Genomic DNA, 14,893 nt, shown 5'->3' on the forward strand with positions numbered 1-14,893 from the left:
CTACGTTCGGCTCGACCCGAACCATTAGGGAAGAAGCCGAAACGGGCCGAACTAGGCCTCCCATCAGTGTACCATCTGACGTGTGACAACACAATGATGCAACTGGGTCTTTGGCGTATTACCGCTCGCACTCGGCGGGAATACGACAATACCACTGTCCAAGTCACCCACCACCACGGAGAACTTTCCAACTTGGCGGGGTGGCAGGCCCAACTTGCTGCATGATCATCTGCCGCTCATCCATTGCTGTGCCTCGGTAGCGCATTTCCACATATGCCAATATTGACATTCACTATCTCTCATTGGGGACATCGATCATAGCAGACGCCTTGACGGCTCCATTCGCGAGGTTTTGGTAACAGCAAACTACCCCCCTGGAGGATGACCGGATGGACGATATCCCCGGGGTCACCGTCACTCTGGGGGCAAACACTCTCCTGGTGGGTGATCAAGACCACCATTGGGGAGCTAACAGTGGCGGCAAAAAGCCCCAAAGAAATAGAGAGCCCCAGCGCCACATGCATCTATCAATTATCCAATGTCCCCTGAGACGGATCTCAACGCAACATCCTCCGCATCTTGCGTGCAATGCGGGCGGTTCTAAGATTGGCTGGCTGGTTGGGCCTCAACCGCGTTGGCAAAGCGGCGGAGGCCCTAGTTGGACAATTGATGTGCTCTTCATGCTATGAACTTCAGAATCTTTCACGTGAAATCGGCGTCTAGGCCGCATTAAAATGAACAATCGCAGGCTTGTCCCGATATCGAGTGGCTGAACTACGTTCAGATAGTGTTTTGGTCGTATCGTGAAGACTGGGACCAGCAATACGATGGTATGTGGAGAGCCACGTGGGGGACATTAGAGTTTGTATCTAGTGCAAGATGTGGTTTTGCATTGCATTCCACGACGTATACTATTTCTACCGCGTATTCTTGGGTCTGTTCGCCACATTCCAGCACAACCCCTATTCATGGATTTGACTGCTATTACTTCTCCTGCGGAAAAGCCTAGACCACGTGGGCGGAGCTCCGCCAAACCAAAGGGCGCAGGAGGCCTGTCGCTCCGGCACTGAACTCGCAAACCAATATGGTCTGGACTGCAGCGGTGGCCGAAGGTTGGGGCTGCAGGGCTGTCGATACGGATCAGCCATTTGCGTCCGTCGTGTGAGTCCATTATGGATTATATATCCTGTTCAATGTTCCAATGATTGAATTGCATGTCCTTAATAAACGTAGTCGACCTTACACGCCCCACAGTAGTAAACCTATTATACTCTACACTTACGGCCTCTGCGATTCAGTTGCTTATACTTTACCCATGCCTTTGATACGAGCTCTAGCTGCGTTGCTGGTGGCCTCGCGTCTAGTAGGCCCAGCTGTCGGCTTTCCCCTAAAGATCGCCACCCTCAAAGTTATGACCGAGCCCGTTGCTCAAGCCCCCATCGCCAAGATTCAAATCAACGTGGATATCAACGGACTTGTTGGCCTAAATGCCTACGCCAATGTTGTCGCCGTGAATGGGCTTCCCGATATTGCTACGGGCCAGACTTCGAACGCTTTGCCTGTTGGTCATCCCGTCGTTCTGGTTAATGGGGCTCCGCTTATGGTCACCGTTCCCGTTGCAGACTTCCTCGCCTCCAGCATCATCTTCAACGGTCTGGACGCTATATATATAGCCACTGAGGCCACTATACAGGAAGCCGTGGCCGACGTCGACCTATCCTGGGGCCGCTACCAGCCCAACACCTCATCTTCCGGCGCCGGTAGCGGGACAGGGGCAGCTTAGGAGCCGAGTCCGGCTCCGGCGATTTCCCAGACGGGCCAGAAGGGCCAAGATCGGGGAACACGGGAAACTCTACAGGGACCCACACTCCGACGACTGTGACGCGCTGCCCGCATGCATCTTTGGCGGGTTCCCCACCATGCCGGGGTTAGCGGGCACGGATCCCCACGACTACGACGAGAGCGAAATAGCCGACACAACGAATGGGACAGTCCGGAGACGCGTGTTTCGCCCGCGATTCGACCCAGCCAGGCAGATTGCCCAGACAGTGGCGAAAGGTGTCAAGGGTGCCGTTTCAGCTGCCACCACCGCAATTAGGCAGACGGCCACGAATGTGGTAGGAGGTTCGCCTTTGGCAAACCCCGAGGTCCGCAGAATGTTCGGCGTCGATCTCGGGCCCACGAAGTTCGGGGAAGCGGCCCTTTGGCCAGATCTTTCAATTGTACAAGAAATAGAAAGCGAACAATTTCGGTACACTCTGCGGCGTGGACTGCGGCGTCAAGGGCAAGACTCACGTCGGCGGGGGCTCGTCGACACGGATGACTAGCGGCGCACCGCGGACTTGTTGGTGCCGGCGTTGGCGCCGCTCAACTTTGACGACGCGGCGGACACGCCTGGCGTGTACATCGATAACCACACACAGGTTGTGTGCAACATCCAGGGCCGGCCCTCCAAGATGTTATCCATGTCTGGAGAGGCTTGCCTCGCTGAAGCGTGAGGAGCTACAGTGGATCGTGATGGGCGGTGTTGTTGAGGATTATTACCCGATAGCTTTCAAGAGTGGGGTCCGCGGTCCCGCGTTTATGATTTATTTTTAGCCTCATTTTGTATATAGGCGGCGCGTAAAAGCAACGCTAGTTCTGGCTATACTACTGGCGTCTATGAATGGTTTTATCTACTTAACTTACGAACAACGAATCCAGGTCTCATGAGACGTCTTTAACAGCGGCCAAGTCGTATACTTAAGTTTCGTCACTTATAGACCTCCATAGTTGGGCATCGAACTGTCCAGTTAGTGCATGTTCGCCTGAGAAGGGTATCCAGGTCACGACTAGAGGTGTATTATTATCGATGACCATACAATACATGCAAAGCGACCGGGTCGAAGCTGTGCCGCGGTGCATTTATTGAACGTTGCTGTCACACCGCTCGATGCGTCTTTGTATTTGGGAAAACTCCGGTTTCGTTTTATCTCGCGAAGTCTTCCGATACCTCGCGCTCAGGGAAATGGAGAAGAAGACTTCGTGTACCTTTCGTGTGGGCCATAGTGACCGTGCGCCGCATTTCCATGCAGCATAACGAATATGTATTTGAAAACACCATCAGCAATAAGCGAGATGTGCAGAGTGCAAGATTAGGGCATATTATTAGTGCTTACCTGTCTGGCTGGCGGCGGAGCAGGAGAACAATCTGCTGTGCCACGCTAGCACGCCACTCAGCATCCAAAGAGGATTCCCTTTTCCCACAAAAATTTCCAAACGTGCGAGAAGCTATCCCACGATGGCATAACCTTTGGAGATTTATTGCACGCAAAAGTGGAATTTTCAAAACATGCGTGTGATATAGTGGTGTATATACCTCCCGTGCGACAAGATTGGTGTGGCGCAGGGCTAGCTATTTTTCTATTCTGGGATACTCGGTTCCAGCTTGTACACTCAATCGTTACAATTGGCAGCGTGGGGAGTGTTCGTTTCGTCTCTTTGCTATATCGAATGACAGCGAAGCTAGCTATTGGGGTCCGTGTGCCATGTGATGACCGAGGAAACACACCAGGGCCTTGGATGCAGGACTCGTGTAAAATGAATGAATGCTTGCACCATATCAGCTATCTCATGACGCCCCCTGTAAACTGTAAGACCTAGTAGATAAGACCCATGTAAGCAACCGCCCCCAATGCCAGGTGGGCCTACGATGGGCACTATGCTCACCATACCTGCTAGCGCTGAACAGGGGTAGGCAGAAAATATGCCACTTAGTGACCATATAGGTTGCTCAGCTCGGGCTTGGCTACAGATTTGGTCGGAGCCTCGCGACCGAAATCAGCATCGGGCTCTAGGCGTTTAAACGAGCTGTGCGGCTGTTTGCACGCCCCGAGAAACACCTGCCCATGATTACATCCATTAATATTGTTCTTACCTGGCAGCTTAACGGCGGAGCGAGGCACGATAGCGCAACACGGTATCGAACTCCGGCAACGTTTATCTTCACCAGAGATGTATTCGCTGCCTGGCGACATGTCCAACGGCCCGAGCTACGTATCTCAGCCTCATCCATCTTACGCGAATCGTGTATCTTCTCAGTATCACATCATCTCGCAAGGGAACGAGGACGACTCCCGCTCCGTCAGGCCACTGCTGCACCAACAAGGCTCGTCATATTCCCACCAGGATACCGAATACGCTTCGAGCTATGGTCAGGATACCCAGAAACCGGAAGCTAACTTCCACGCCATGGGTACACCAAAGAAGGTGCTCGAGACGAGCTGGCTGCGTTTCTTCCAGAGCTGGCCTGTCCATATTCTTGCCATCGGATCGACCGTCGGGGTCGGCTTTCTCGGCTCAGCGCGCATATTCTGGTACCCCGAAAGCGGTCCAGTGGTGTTTGGGCAACAGCTCACTCACGACATCACCTCCAATCTCTTGCAGCTGGTAGCCAAGGTGCACGAGATCATCATCATATTCTCCTTCTCTGCCATGGCTTTGGCGATGTTCCGACGCCGTTTGGTCGGAGACGGTGTCCGGCTCGGTTTCCTTACCGGTGGCTACCGAGTCGGAGACCTGGCCTATCTCACAAGCTCCTCCTTTTGGCGCCAAGGCTTGGATAAATCTAGGCCTTGGGAGGTTCTTCTCTGCGGCTTCCTGGTCTTCGCCACGATCATGTCGACCCTCGTGGGCCCGGTTTCTGCTGTACTCCTGGTCCCTGCTCTCGGTTGGTTCGACTACGCGCCCGGTACCACTTTCAGCAACGTTCAATCTCCTATTCTTTACCAGATGAATCGGGATTTAGTGTGGGGTCGGGTCGAAGAGGACCAGCGGACCGAATCGTGTTTCGATGCCTTTGGAACCTACGCTTCGGTCTGCCCGGCGAGAGGATTTAGGGAGATCAACGAGTGGGTGAGAGATTGGGGTGCCACCGACCTGAACAACTCTCTCACGTTTCAGTCCGCCACTGCCGATATCGGTCGACGGCTGAAATCTACCCAAGCTGTCGCGAAGCCATCGGTGGTTCTCAGCACAACTCCATCCGAGTTCCTAATGCGCAGTATTGGGTTGTTGCAGAACTATATTGGCGATACCGATGTTGGCGCGGTGTCGGGAAAGCCTCGATACCGGCTGGCTACTAAAGGGGTGGCGGATCCTCAGGACCCCTTTTCAGCGGAGTTGTTCCAACCGCTGGTGAAATCTAAGTGCCAGCTCTATGATAAGGCTATCTTTATGGACAGCGAGAAGGTGTTCTACCCGACCGAGGGTCTCAACTGCATGGGCGACGAAGACTGTCAACTTCGCCAGAAGACTCCACGTCAACTCGAACCGAAGAAGTCCAGGTTCAAGAGTGACAAACTGGACGACGATGTCAGTAGCTATTTTGTGATCAATAAGAACTCGTCCGTCGTCTATCTAGCCGGTCAAATTCCAGACGCCGTGGCCGGCCGCCAAGGACACAAAGTATACCTTTGCAATATGGTGGCCAGCTGGATTCCGGCCAATTTTTCCATCGACCAAACAGCAAGCGACGAGCTCGTGTCGACGTTAAGCTCGGATGAAAGCATGCAGGAAGCCTTCCGCGATGCCCCGGCCTCGAGCAGGGTGGTGAAGTTCGACAACCCCTGGCTGAAACTGCTGAACCCGATGCTGCTAAACAGGACGGTCGGAGACGGCAAATACGAGCCGTGGACGGCACTGAACGCGCTCACCGACCACTTCAGCACGGCGACGGAGAAGGGGGACCACGAAGTCTACAAGACCCTGGCGGTGCAGGACGGCAACGACACGACCGTCGAGATCTTCCTGGCCAAGGTGTTCGGGGTCTACCTCACCGAGGGGCTGGCCCGGACGTCCGCGTCGCGGAACACCATCGTCAAGCTGCACCGGAACGCGACGGCCCTGTCGTTCGCCTACCTCAACTACCAGCACCACCCGCGCTGGGGCGTCAACAACATCACCGTCCACAACGCGACCCACGTCTGGGACCACAAACAGAACAAGGCCCTCCACGAGACCCTCGAGCAGTACGACAAGGGCCTCGAGCGCTGGCTCCCCGTCGCGCTCGAGGCGCAGCGCTACGGCTACGGCACGGGCCAGCCGCGCAAGACAATGCACTTCGCACAGGCCATCATGGGCATCTACCTCGGCACCGTCGGCCTGTACGCGGCCGCGATCGCCGTCGGGCACCTGCTCGAGCTGTGCCGCGTTCGGGGCAGCCAAGGGCATCGAATCCGCGTTCTGAGCGTCGCGGCCTGGGCCGACCTGCAGGACCTGCTGATGCTCGCGCTCAAGACGCCCGCGCCCGGCGGGGATCTGCCGATGCCGGCGCGGGGGTCACGTCGGCGCAGACTTGGAAGAGGATCGTGCGGGCGCGGGCGGATGGGCTGGATCGGGTGCAGCTTGTGTTGGATGATGGAGCGCAGGCGACGAGGAGGCTGGATGAGACGGGGAAGGAGAGATATTACTAAAAGGCAAATACACTATTTTAATACAATGGGGTTCATATTAGAAAGGAGAACGGATGTCGGGAGCTTGTACATATAGCGAAATCTCTCCCAAAGTCAAATACTTGCGTAATATGCATTACTTCAACCCTGTTTCTGAACTCAAACACTGCACTGGGTGAACGAACCTGTCCTTCGCCTTTCTTCCCACATGGCGCTACTTGAACCATAATGAGGGCATCTAGTCCATACGTATGGTGAACTGTAGTACCCCGAGCATATCATTGGACTCTTTTAGCAAGGGATGCGCCATCATCTACAAGCCCCCCTGTATCACTCGCCCCTGTAGCCCGCCCTGGATGGTCAAATCAACCTCTACCTCATACCACTTGGGCGATGATACCAACAAACCCCATCAATCCTCTGCGCTCTCGTCGCTCGCCTCACCTAGGTAATAGCCATCTCCTAAAATACGCGGTGCCCGCGTTGGCATAGGGCATGTAGGTCGCGGCAAATCCATGTGACCCATAACTCGGTTAGTACCAGGGCAGCCCGGACTTTGATGCCTGTGTTCTTAGGTGTTTTACCTGAGCCTCTGTGGGAGTACACCTCAAACGGGTTGTGACCTCCCTTGTCATCTTAGTGACGCCTTTAGAATGAACCTCACCGCAGAGCTCATGAGCTCCGTCTTAGTATGGTGCATTTTGGGCGATATATGGCAAAAGTGACGAGACTTCTGATAACGTCGGGGACCCATTTTTCGCGCCACTGTTAACCAGTTCGTTTAAATTTACCCCTTTAATTTAACGTCGCCTATCTAGCTCGACCTTATTGCAATAATTATATAAGAGCTAGCCTCACTAATTTCACTATCGCTCTTTTTATTAGAAGTAATTTCAGCTTCTCTAATAATTATTTACGTATGCTATATATCTTCGATTGTAGCGAACCTCGAATTCGGGCTTAAATCCACCTTTTTTCGTTTCTTCGGCTTTGTAGCCTCTAGTTGAGCCTAGAGTGCCTTAACTTGCCTCTTTAGAATGGCCACCTATACGTCCTTCTTATCAAATGCTTTCCGGACCTTTCGGAACAGTTACCGTTATATAACTATATTCTTTTCTAATAGGTTAATAAGCCGAACTTGCTCCTTAAATTTAACCGACTTCTTTAAGGTCGAATAAATAATATCCGAACTACGAATTATATTCCGGGGCGTATAAAAAACCTTATTAAACCCGTTAGGCTCCGTATAAGCCGGATCGGACGTCGTATAAAAAGTATTTCCGACTAGAAGCGGGCTTAGTAATAGTTTTACTATACTTACCGGCTAAAAGCCGGCTGCCCTCCAGCCACTTCGGATATTCTAGCCCGAAAGTACTTTTAAACGAGCCTTCTTATAGTATTAAAGGAAGTATCGCTTACCGATTACCGTTAAGTTCGAGTATTAGTTTATATTCTCGAGTACCTTCCGGTATGCCGTTTTTAAGGGCTGAAGACGGCTAGATCGAGGGGTTATAAGACGTGGGATATATAAGGGGGTAAAAAAAGAAGACGAATACGATGACGGAAGTATAAGTACATGAAATTAGTTATCGTATAGCTTCCGTAGCCGTCGACGATAAGTAGGCGGTACTCCGAAGGGTTTTCCGGGGCGGTATTCGGGATGAAGGCCTTCTCGAGCCATTCGACGGCTGTTTTATCCGTTATCTATCCATTTTCCGTCGCGGTGAATTGCCAGCCCCTAAAAGGAGCTAAATCAAGAGGGAACCATTACTATTGGACGGTTTTTCTCTTAAAAATAACTAATGGATCGATCGTACGCCCTAGAGCTAATATGTATTCGATAAAAGAGGTCCAAGCCTTCGAACCAGGTTGTTTTTTTAAATAGACCGGTCTTTAGTACTTCCGAGTACTAGACCATTCGATCCGATACCTTCGAGGACCTCTGCTTTATCCATATTGTAACGGTTTGTTCGAGCCGCTAGAACCAGGACCGAATTACCTCGACAGAAGCACTATTAATACGCTTTGAATTAATAGTTCGAGCCATTAGGACCTTAATAACAGGATTCCTTCGTACGAAGGCCTAGAGCCATTTCTTTCCGACTAGGTTAGGGTCCCCTTAGGCTCGAAGGATGCGCTCGGCGAATTCTCGTACTTGGGCGTGGGTTAGAGGAAGCCCTAGAGCCTGTTGAGCAATAATCCATGATGCCAAGTGCTTCTCCTGGTCAGGACTGAGCCTCTGAAGATCTACCGCACCCTCCGATCTGGATTGGTGGCCCTGAAGTCGGCTCCGGAGCGTTGACTCGGGAATACCGTATTCCCGAGCGGCCTGTTTAATCGGAGTACCATTTGCGATACAATCTAAGGCTTCCTGGAGCTCTTTTTTAGTATACTGCTTTATAATTAGTTATCGGCATTGTATTTGAAGTTTGAAGGAAAACGATAAGAAATTGGTGGAGGAAATAGAAATAATTGAAGGGGTTGAAAAATCCGGTGGCTGGTTGACAGGGGCGCGAAAAATGGGTCCCCGACGTTACCGTTTTCTTATGCGTAACTCCTGTTTCTGCAGCTGGGTAAAGTCCATGCATGCGAAGAGCACGTATGAAGTACCCAGCATGAGCATATTGCAATGGGAACCGCTATACGCCGAGATACTGCAGAATCCTCCGCCTCCTCCACTGTCTGTCGAGGCAGGGATCGCACCTGACATTTCAAGGATGTTCCTCTCGAAGGGTTGAAGCAGCAAATCGATTGTATCCTGATGAATCTCTATAATCGCCTCTTGATGTAAACGTTAGTATGGAAGCGGTGTAACGCACCTTTCCCGTAGTCATAATACTGAATATCGGTTGAAACTTACCAGCGACATCAGGTAGGGTTAAGGCAGACTTCAATGAATATTCAGACTTCATGTTGCTGGCTAGCTAGCTTGCTGCTGACACGAAACGCTTCTTGTCGCCTAGTTCCCATGCAACCCACAGAAGTTCCAAATGCGACTTGAAGTCATAGTACAACCTGAATTCCTCAAGCCATTTGGGCGCCCACGGCATCGGGATGTGGGTCATATCGTACTTGTCGGTCATGATGCTAATTTTGTAGAGCTCCTCTAAAGATATATGACATGGAGATTGTCTTAGCTCAAGATCGAACCTTCCATGCGCAATTACAAGTAGCGTCCGCGCAACTTCAGGCAAGTCATCTGGTAGTGCAACTATCCAATCACCCTCTTTGGGCGGCTTGGACTCTGCGAAGCCACCGAACAGCATTTTCTTCCAGACCGGAGAAGCGCGGGCCATGGTCCAGGAGCAAACCCGGAAGGTGCGGGCTACATCGTGTAAGTGGTCAGATTTGTCAGGGTCGAATCCATATCCCGTACACTTCGTAGTGCCAACTTTGAGCAGAAGGCCTCCATCTCTATCGATAATCGTAATATCGGGCTCTTGAGGTAAGAAGGGGCATGGAATTGGTGCAAGTGGTGTGATGGTTGCGATCTTATATAAGCGTGAGAAGTTTGACTGATAATGGGGTATTGCGCAGTCAAGAAGTTGATTTCCATGAAGCCTTCAAGAGGTTTTTAAATAGGGCGTCCATGCTATGGTCTTTCTGCCTGGATTGATATGTTTCAGTCACCTAAATTAGGAGAATCTTGTCTCAAATTGAGGTATGCATTAGCCACCTAGGCAGACATTGGTTGCCGAAACCAAATACTGCTCTTGCCATCAGCTTTCCTTCGAAACCTAAAGACAAAGGCAAATATCCATATTGGAGATCGAACACTCTAGACGGATTAATTTAATCGTTATGTTTCGCAATCAGATGATTCCATAACAGTCCGGCACGACGACGACAGGATGAGAAAAGAGTACCCACAACCCATCTTTAGGAGCGGTCCTCAGGAGCATGGCTTTTTCCCTCCATCCTTTTCTCGTGTCCGCCTTCCATCCCACGCACGCATGCACGTGACGAAAGGCAGAAAGAATGCCGTGCAGCCGCCGGATGGCCAAACGATCTTGGGCGTGGGGCGCGCTTGCTCCAAACTGGAGGATCTGCAGGTACTGGGATTCGATACGAGTATGCCTCCGGACACGAGAGGTTTCCAATTACAACTTTGGGCGTTTTCCGGGCGCGGTAAAAGCGCTGTACTATATACCGCCGGACTAAGGCTACGATAAGACGGGGAAACTTCCGCATTAAGACGGCGCACCCGAGATACTACCCCGTGATACGAGCTATCTCCCCTCTTGGCGCCAGCAGCAGCTGAAAGGCCACCGATTCCAGTCCTCCGACCTCGGCTTCGTCACCCACTACGCAGCCATCGTTCAGGACAGAGTATGACAATAAGAACGGCTGCCGCGCCCCCTCGGTGCAAGGCCATAGACTTGCGAATGACCGGGTACACTGGTCCACCACTATCACCGGTACTCTGAGTCGTTCTTTCCAGACCTGCCGACAAGATGCGCGCGGCATTTTTCCTGGCGCTGCTCGCCACAGCGAGCAATGCATCGGCCCAGCAACCCTGGCGCCGCGAAGTCCATAACGAGACGTCGTCGGAACCGGTCGACTCCGCGCCCAAGCGCTACATCGTCGAGCTGAAGTCGCTGGACCGCTGCGCCCGCATCCGGGCGAAGGTGGATAGCACGCGCGGCCTCCGCGTCGCCAAGTCGTTCGACCACCGCCTCTTCCCGGCCCTCAGCGTCGAGTGCGAGGGCGGCTGCAACGCCGACTCCCTCGCCCGGGCCATCAACGACGGCGACGGCGAGGACGATGATGCGCCCGTCGCGACCGTCTACAAGTCGACCACGATGCGGCTCCGGCTCCCCGCGGAGGGCGAGTCGTACGCCGACGATGCGAAGGCTGCTAGCTACTCGTTCCATGGCCTGACGGGTGTCGTGCAGCTGCATCGGGACGGCGTTATCGGCGAGGGCGCTACCGTGGCCATTGTCGACAGCGGCGTTTACTGGCAGCACCCTGCATTGGGCGGCGGCCTGGGTCCTGGATTCCTGGTGGCTACGATCTCGTTGGAGACGGCCAATGGCCTTCCACAGATCCCGAGCCAGATGACGACCCGAATGATCAGTTTGGCCATGGCACCCACGTTGCCGGCATCGTTGCCGGAAAGAGCGAGCAGTACGTACTACCACCCTTGGTCCCCCTCTCTTTCTATGACCTGTCTAGCGGTCAGCTAATTAAACTGGCCAGGTTCGTCGGTGTCGCCCCAGGGGCAAAGATTCTCGCGTATAAGGTCATCGGCAATCGGGGTGAATCCAACGAGGAAATGGTGATTGAGGCCTTCCTGAAGGCTTTCGACTCGGGCGCCGACATTATCACCGCCAGCCTCGGCGAGAAGTCGGGTTTCACCGCGAACGCGTTGGCGTCGCTTGCGTCGCGCATGGTCGATCAAGGAGTCGTCATTACCATCGCCGCCGGAAATGACGGAGAGAACGGCCCGTTTCTCATCTCCAACGGTGCGGCGGGAGAGCACGTCCTGACGGTGGCCGCCTCGGACGCGGAGAAGTACCCTGCTTTTAGTTTCCATGCTGAGTTCAGCATCGGCGCCAACTCCAGCACGACCGAGATCGCCTACTCTCCCGCGCCTATCCCCAATCAGGCCGGCACGTGGCCTGACAACATCTTCGGACGGCCCATCGTCCCCGTCACCCTTAACAGCTCCGTGCCCGATGACGACTGCTCCCCGCTGCCGGCCACCACGGCCAACATGACCAACACCATTGTGTTGGTCAGGTCCGGCGGCTGTGCCTTGTGGCAGAAGCGGCAGAACCTTCAGCCTTTCGACCCGGAGTACATCCTCTTCTACCAGGATGACAAGCCATGGACAGCCCCTCCGTCGAACAAGGACGGGATGAAAGCTGGTATCATCGAGGCGCGGGCCGGCGAGGCCATCGTCAAGGCCATCATGGACGGCGGCAACGTGACTGCGACTTTCGACATCGACCCTGCGCACTACGTGGGTATCTATAACGCGGGTGCTGGGCGGCCTGCCGACTGGACAACCTGGGGCGCCAACTACGACATGTCCTTGAAGCCGGACATCGCGGCCCCCGGAAACAAGATCCTGAGCAGCTACCTAGACGGCAAGTACAAGGTGCTCAGCGGCACGAGCATGGCGACCCCGTATGTCGCCGGCGTTGCCGCCCTCTGGATCGGCCAGCACGGCGGCCGCGCGGCGCACAAGGACGACCCCGCGTGGGCGAAGCGTCTTATGGCCCGCATCATGTCGACGGCGCACTCCGTCCCCTGGGTAAGCGGCCTGACCTTCGAATCGAACCCAGACTTCTGGGCACCCCCCATCCAGATCGGGGCCGGGTTCATCGACGCGCGCCTCGTCTTCGAGGCCACCACGGAACTGAGCTTCGACGGCCGCAAGTTCGAGTTGAACGATACCGCGCACTTCCGGGGCACCCACTCGGTCGAGCTGACGAACACGGGCGGGGTGCCCGTCACGTATGAGTTCGCCGTCGAGCCCGCGGCCGGCTTTGAGTCCTGGATGCCGCTGCCCGCTGGCAGCGAGCTGAGCTACCCTTGCCGAATTTCAAGTACTACTCCGACATGACGCCCATCAAGCTGGAACCGGCGGCAACGATGCCAGCGCCGATCACGGTGCAGCCGGACGACACCGCGACGGCCGAGTTCACGTTCACGCCGCCCGCGGGTATGAACGCGGGCAAGATCCCCGTCTACAGCGGCAAGATCCTGGTCAAGTCAAGCGGCGGCGGTGAAGTCCAGGACACCTTCGGCATCCCCTACTTCGGCGTCGGCGCGGACCTCAAGGCGACGATCCCCGGCGCCTTCGATTATGGTTCTCAGTTCCCCATCATGTTCTCCGCGACGAACCACACGCGCATCGCGGACAAGACCAGCTTCACCTTCAACCTGACGTGGCTGTCGCAGGACTTCCCGACCCTCTACACGAAGCTCGTGTTCGGCACGCGCGAGCTGCGCTGGGACGTTTACCACGCGTCCCCCGACGCCACCGACGACGAGCCGGCGGGCTCCGGGGGCGGCTGGGTGTACCCGCCCGTCGTGGGCGAGCGGGGCTACGTCGGCGCGGCTACGGCTTGGACGCACAGCGCGCAGGCGTCGTGGTTCGACCCGGAGAATAATGATGTCAGTGATGTGTTTGCTTTTCCGCGCTACAACCAGCCGCGTGGCACCGCGGGAATCTACATGTGGCTCGGCCGGCTCGCCAACGGCTCCGATATCGCGCCCGGCGAGTACCGGTTCCGTGTCGCCGCGCTGCGGGCCTTTGGGGATCCGCGCATCTCCGGGGACTGGGATGTGTGGAAGTTGCCGCAGGTGACTGTGTTGCCTCTGGAGTAATCATGGTTTGGTCTATACATAGTTACATGCTTATCTTTAACGCATACTTGTACACATTTTCTGGTTAACTAATAACTAATACACTAGTATGAAAGGAACTGCAGGTCGAGTATGAGGGATGTGATAGCTGTCCGAGGAAGCTAGTATTGAAAAGGGAGAAAACAGGCGGTGCAGCACCCAACAGGGTGTGTAGTTCTTACTCGGTAATGAAAGCAAGGGGGCCGGAATCCTTGTTAAGCACCCTAACCACTTAGCCGTCCTACCACATAAGCAGCCACTTAAATTAATTACCGATAAGCGAAGCCCCTTAACCCTTTTTTTTTTATATAAATTAGTATTTAACCCCTTTATTAGTAATTAAAAAATATTATTAAAATCGTTACTTCTCGTACTTTCTAGCTATGCTTATTTTAACCCTTAAATCCGTTATTTAACGTGCTATTTTAGCCGTATAAGCTAACGAGTCGGAACGTGCAGCCTTTAAAAGATTTAAGGTACCCCGAGCCACCTTATAGGACAGAATTAGGGGCAGACCGACCCGGACCGAGTCTAAAGAGTCCGCCAGGACCCTCTCTTCCGCCCAGGAGGAATATCTTAAAACCTGGGCTATCTAATAGGCGCAGCTAGGCCTTGCCCCTAAGTATAACGTGTTCCGGCTATTCGTCGCCCGGCTATTTAAAATAGACCAGCGCGCCCTGCCCTTTGGAATCTATTAGGTAAAGAGATTTATCGCCCGTTACTTTAAGTTAAAAACTATACTAGTTATAACGATAAACTTCCGACGCGTTAATTATATATTCGAAGAGAATATATAATTTTTTTTTTTAAAATAGAATTTTATTAAAAATATTCTTATTTAATTTATTTATAATATAAATAAAATTAATAATATTATAAGCTTAAATAATAATTATTATATAATTAATACGGTTAAATTAATTAAGATTTTAACTTAAAATACAGCTTATCGTTAAGAAATAACCGTTATAAAGTTAATAAATATAAATAATATTATTTTACTTTTTTAATTATTTATTTATTTATTTAAAGAATAAATTAATAACGAGCTAGTAATAATATAATTACGGAATATTTATTTAATATAAATAAAACCGAAAAACCCG

General features: G+C 52.9%; 6 protein-coding genes across 6 annotated transcripts; 4 read left to right on the forward strand and 2 right to left on the reverse strand.

Moving 5' to 3' along the window:
* Positions 1–1,411: 1,411 nt before the first annotated feature.
* PG994_002712 (uncharacterized protein) lies at positions 1,412–1,783 on the forward strand (the record flags this gene model as incomplete). Its single annotated transcript, XM_066854121.1, has 1 exon — positions 1,412–1,783. One exon carries the CDS (start codon positions 1,412–1,414, stop codon positions 1,781–1,783), a length of 372 nt encoding a protein of 123 aa, XP_066719976.1.
* A 136-nt stretch (positions 1,784–1,919) lies between these two features.
* PG994_002713 (uncharacterized protein) lies at positions 1,920–2,327 on the forward strand (the record flags this gene model as incomplete). The annotated part of the gene is made up of 1 exon (XM_066854122.1): positions 1,920–2,327. The coding sequence occupies one exon, from the start codon at positions 1,920–1,922 to the stop codon at positions 2,325–2,327; it is 408 nt and encodes a 135-aa protein (XP_066719977.1).
* Positions 2,328–3,993: 1,666 nt separating this feature from the next.
* Positions 3,994–6,427, forward strand: PG994_002714 (uncharacterized protein; the record flags this gene model as incomplete). The annotated part of the gene is made up of 2 exons (XM_066854123.1): positions 3,994–6,347; positions 6,403–6,427. The coding sequence occupies 2 exons, from the start codon at positions 3,994–3,996 to the stop codon at positions 6,425–6,427; spliced, it is 2,379 nt and encodes a 792-aa protein (XP_066719978.1).
* Positions 6,428–7,527: 1,100 nt separating this feature from the next.
* Positions 7,528–8,823, reverse strand: PG994_002715 (Monooxygenase aurF; the record flags this gene model as incomplete). The annotated part of the gene is made up of 4 exons (XM_066854124.1): positions 7,528–7,715; positions 7,753–7,805; positions 8,008–8,135; positions 8,587–8,823. Coding segments are annotated over 4 exons (606 nt in total), but the record flags the coding sequence as incomplete, so codon positions are not given.
* Positions 8,824–9,355: 532 nt separating this feature from the next.
* Positions 9,356–9,727, reverse strand: PG994_002716 (uncharacterized protein; the record flags this gene model as incomplete). Its single annotated transcript, XM_066854125.1, has 1 exon — positions 9,356–9,727. One exon carries the CDS (start codon positions 9,725–9,727, stop codon positions 9,356–9,358), a length of 372 nt encoding a protein of 123 aa, XP_066719980.1.
* A 1,158-nt stretch (positions 9,728–10,885) lies between these two features.
* PG994_002717 (peptidase S8/S53 domain-containing protein) lies at positions 10,886–13,769 on the forward strand (the record flags this gene model as incomplete). The annotated part of the gene is made up of 3 exons (XM_066854126.1): positions 10,886–11,577; positions 11,631–12,906; positions 12,957–13,769. 3 exons carry the CDS (start codon positions 10,886–10,888, stop codon positions 13,767–13,769), a joined length of 2,781 nt encoding a protein of 926 aa, XP_066719981.1.
* Positions 13,770–14,893: the final 1,124 nt, after the last annotated feature.

The sequence above is a fragment of the Apiospora phragmitis genome (genome assembly GCF_038363925.1).
Source record: "Apiospora phragmitis strain CBS 135458 chromosome Unknown utg000003l:1.0-2676785.0:1.0-2680665.0, whole genome shotgun sequence".
Lineage (NCBI taxonomy): Eukaryota > Fungi > Ascomycota > Sordariomycetes > Amphisphaeriales > Apiosporaceae > Apiospora > Apiospora phragmitis.